The 3399-nt window shown below is 52.6% G+C and overlaps 1 protein-coding gene across 4 annotated transcripts in view; it reads right to left on the bottom strand.

Annotated features, from left to right (window-relative positions):
- LOC109534695 (zinc finger protein ush) overlaps window positions 1-3399 on the bottom strand; it is a 114308-nt gene that overhangs the window by 5859 nt on the left and 105050 nt on the right. For 2 of the 4 annotated variants that reach the window (XM_048662596.1, XM_048662594.1), the window contains exons 2-8: window positions 2455-2690; window positions 2235-2404; window positions 2043-2180; window positions 1076-1432; window positions 659-1015; window positions 387-617; window positions 187-331 (exon numbers count right to left, since the gene is read on the bottom strand). In XM_048662596.1, coding sequence (XP_048518553.1) covers window positions 187-331; window positions 387-617; window positions 659-1015; window positions 1076-1432; window positions 2043-2180; window positions 2235-2404; window positions 2455-2690 — 1634 coding nt within the window. Of the gene's footprint in view, window positions 1-186; window positions 332-386; window positions 618-658; window positions 1016-1075; window positions 1433-1483; window positions 2010-2042; window positions 2181-2234; window positions 2405-2454; window positions 2691-3399 lie in introns of those variants that run through there. The other 2 variants (XM_048662595.1, XM_048662597.1) reach the window with 2 other exon arrangements.

Below are 3399 nucleotides of genomic sequence, written 5' to 3' on the forward strand. Positions count from 1 at the left end.
AAAAAATGAATCCGCCTCAACAATATAGAACTTATCGACAACTTAGTGTTTTTGTTGTTTCGTGACGCCACATGCAAATATTTGAAGTTGGCGCCCCAAGTGTTTTTAAATTGCCTCCAATTGAAGATAAGCGAAGATAAAACCCGGCGGCTATTTATACGCATTGCGTAAGCCCACAGTGTTTACCTCTGGAGGGAATAGCGAGGAGATGTTGCCGGATCGCAGCAGCAAAGGGTGCAAAACGGGCGGGGCGTCAAAGTGGGCCGCCAGTCCCCCCTCTGGAGTGGATCTGGACGACTTCTCCAAGCAGAGCTTCGGGGTTTTCGACGCTCTAAAATGGATAAATTATCAGTTCTTGTCCAAGTCTTCCCCTACGCGACTCGGACCTGGGGCTGTTGCTCCTGGACGCATCCTCGCACTTCCTCTTGGGGCTGCTCAGCCCGGGCGAGTGAGTGGAACAAGGCGAGCTTTGAATCGAAGGCTCGCATTCGATCTTCTCCGGCGACTTCATGTTCTCCTTCTCATGGTCGTAGTCCGCATCATCGCCGTCCTTTTTCATCTCGGGCGACTTGCGCATGGTCAGGTCCAAAGGCCCCGACGAAGTCTCCCTAAACCCACTGCACCTTAGATGTTTTTCCCCCCCACTTTCCAGCCCTACCTGGTAGCCGTAGGCTCCTTGTTGCTCTTGTTGGCAGCCTTCAACACCTCCGCTTGGGTGGGGAGGTTGACGGACGAAAGCGCGCTTGTCATCGGTTGGAGGGTTCCATTGGGCAGCAAAAAGCAGGGGGTGTCCGGACTGGGCACCCCATTGGGCGTGGACAGAGTGGGGAGAACGCTCGCCGATCGGAAAAGCGCGTAAGGAACAATGATGATCGGATTGGTGGGGAGAGCCAGGAAGGGCTGCTGTTGCGGAGCGGGGGATGGAGGCGTGCGACATGCCGAAGGATCCGCTGGGCTCGTAGGGGACGAGCTGGACGTGCAGCTGGAGGGGGCTGCAGTCGGCTTGATCACATGCCTGCAACAGCACCAATCACACAGTGACTTTCCGACATATCGGAAAACGGCGGCCACCTACCGGGAGTTGCAATAGTGCATCTTATGCGCCCTGTAGGTCTTCTGCGAGCTAAACCTAATATCACACTCTGCGCAGTAGCGGTCTTGGACCTCGGCGCCGCTCAGTTCGCCGTTGGGCAACGGCGCGGCGCTGCTAGCAGGCGCAGTTGCCGGCCCGGGCGACACAGTGTGCATGCGCATATGCCGGTTCAGGCTCACCTTCTTGTCTGCGCTGTAGGAGCAGTGCATGCACGTGTACTGTTTGCTGGTGCGCAGCGCCTTGCCGCTGGGGTCGCCACTATCGGCGTCCGATTGGCCGGTCACAGTCTCCGAGCTGGCGCCACTTGTTTTCGGGTCGTCCTCCGACGGTTTGTTGGGCCTAAACATTCGATTGGGTTAATCAACCACGTGGCGTCACCAAACCACTTACGCGACAATGAAACATATTACAGCAGCCCGTCTACTACTGGCCAACATATAAACAACTGTGTACCCAAATGATGTTGTGGGGGCGAGCATGAATGGCAATGATTCCAATCAGAATCAACGGATAGTTACTATCGGCAGATACGTTATCTGAGCGCGGCCTCGATTTGAACTTAACAGTCACCTATCTCGGCTTATCGGATTTTGCTGATGGGGTTCATGAGGAAGGCGCGTGCGTTTTTCCGCATTTTCACCCTGGGGGAGGCGGTGGAAGCGAGGAGAGTGAGGGTGAAGGTTTCGGACATCCAAACCAGCTTGAGGGTGCAACTCTTTAGTATATGGCACGTATAAAGTGGGTCGATGTGGCAGGAGGGTGAGGTTGTGGGGCAGGCCACCTCGGGGGTGGCCTCGCATTGACTTCAATCAATGCGGCAACCGTGCCCCTTGCCGGGGATTTGCAGCGAATTTACCCAAAAGCTCATTAAGTGCTCGATTTATTCAGTCCCCCGATATACAGAGTGTTTGAGCCATCCCAGGCCAGTTCAGCTGATAGAAAAACTTACCTATGCGAACAGTAGTAAGTCTGGTGGGCCTCCAAGGTGCTGAGCGAAGAAAACCTGATGCCACAAGGGACACACTGATAGATTGGCACTGAGGTGCGGCTGGTCTCGGAAGCGGAGACACTTTCGACTGATGCAGCGCTGCAGAAGACGAAATTTAGAGCCCCAGCTGCAGCATTGACAACGTTAATTTACCGGACGGCTTCAGTGGAGGCGGCAGCTCTTTGAGCTGCCGCCATGGCGACCACAGCTTCATTCAAGTTAAGACCTGCGGGAAACAGCAGCCCCCTACTGGCCAGCGCCGATTGGATGGCCGGCGGCAGCGTTGCCAGGTATTCGGCAGTTGGTTGGCTGGCCGCATCCAGCTAAACCGCGCAGTTAGTTTCTGTTTGCGATGAAAAAACGAAAAACCTACTTCGCTTTTGATCGGTCCCAGCAGGTTGTGGGCGGGATCAGTGGCCAGGCCTAGTCTGAGCCGAATTTTCGGCTTCTCCTCCACATCGGGCCTGGTGGGGCTTTTGCGGCCTTCCTCAGCTGTTGAGCTGCGTTCCGGAGTGTCTTTTTGCTGGATCGGCGTTTCCAGCACGGTTACCATTTTGGGATCGGCGCCTGGACCGTCTGTCGATTCCAGAGGCTGGAACGGCTCGTCGCCTGGAAAAGAGGAAAGAATCCGATAAGATCCTTCAAGTGGCTGATCTACACTAATCAAGATCTCATTACTTGGTTGATTGGTGATTAGTGCGTTCCAACTTGACGAGTCGAGTAGCACTTGAGCAAGATTACCATTAGAGCACTTGAGTTTTTCGGTAAATTGTAGTCAATTTCTCGATATCATCGTTGCTTTTGACTAGGAGAAGCTGAGAATGTTTGGCGCAATTCCGTAGAGAAACCGGCAGTTCTTGAAAAGATCGGGATGGGAGACGTTGAGCTCAGAGCATGACTTTTATCTTTTATGTCTGACGAAACGAGTTTTGCTGGATTGTTTGAACTGAAATGCGACAAAAGAATTCGAAGACAGAAAATGAAAAGGAGGAACAAAGGAAACAATTTAAAATAGATGTTTTGGTGGGAGGAGAAGCAAAAAAGGGTCCTGGTTCAAAAGGAAGTAAAATTGACTGAAACATCCATAAGTGTTGCATTGAAATCTCGCTAAGAGCATAACTTTTTAACCGACTAAAGTACAAGGGCGGATCCAGGGGGGGTCATGGGGGTCATGCCGCCCCCCCCATTCAATTCTCTATCCAGCGATGCCAAAACGAACTCTCTGGCTCAAATGGTTCTTGAGAAACTTCGAAAAAAGCAGCGTCATGTTCAAGTGGATTTTGCAACTCAAAAAAAACCACGCAAATCTAAAACTTCT

This window comes from Dendroctonus ponderosae, unplaced genomic scaffold (genome assembly GCF_020466585.1).
Source record: "Dendroctonus ponderosae isolate FM_Combo_2020 unplaced genomic scaffold, Dpon_F_20191213v2 Dpon_F_20191213_11, whole genome shotgun sequence".
Classification (NCBI taxonomy): Eukaryota; Metazoa; Arthropoda; class Insecta; order Coleoptera; family Curculionidae; genus Dendroctonus; species Dendroctonus ponderosae.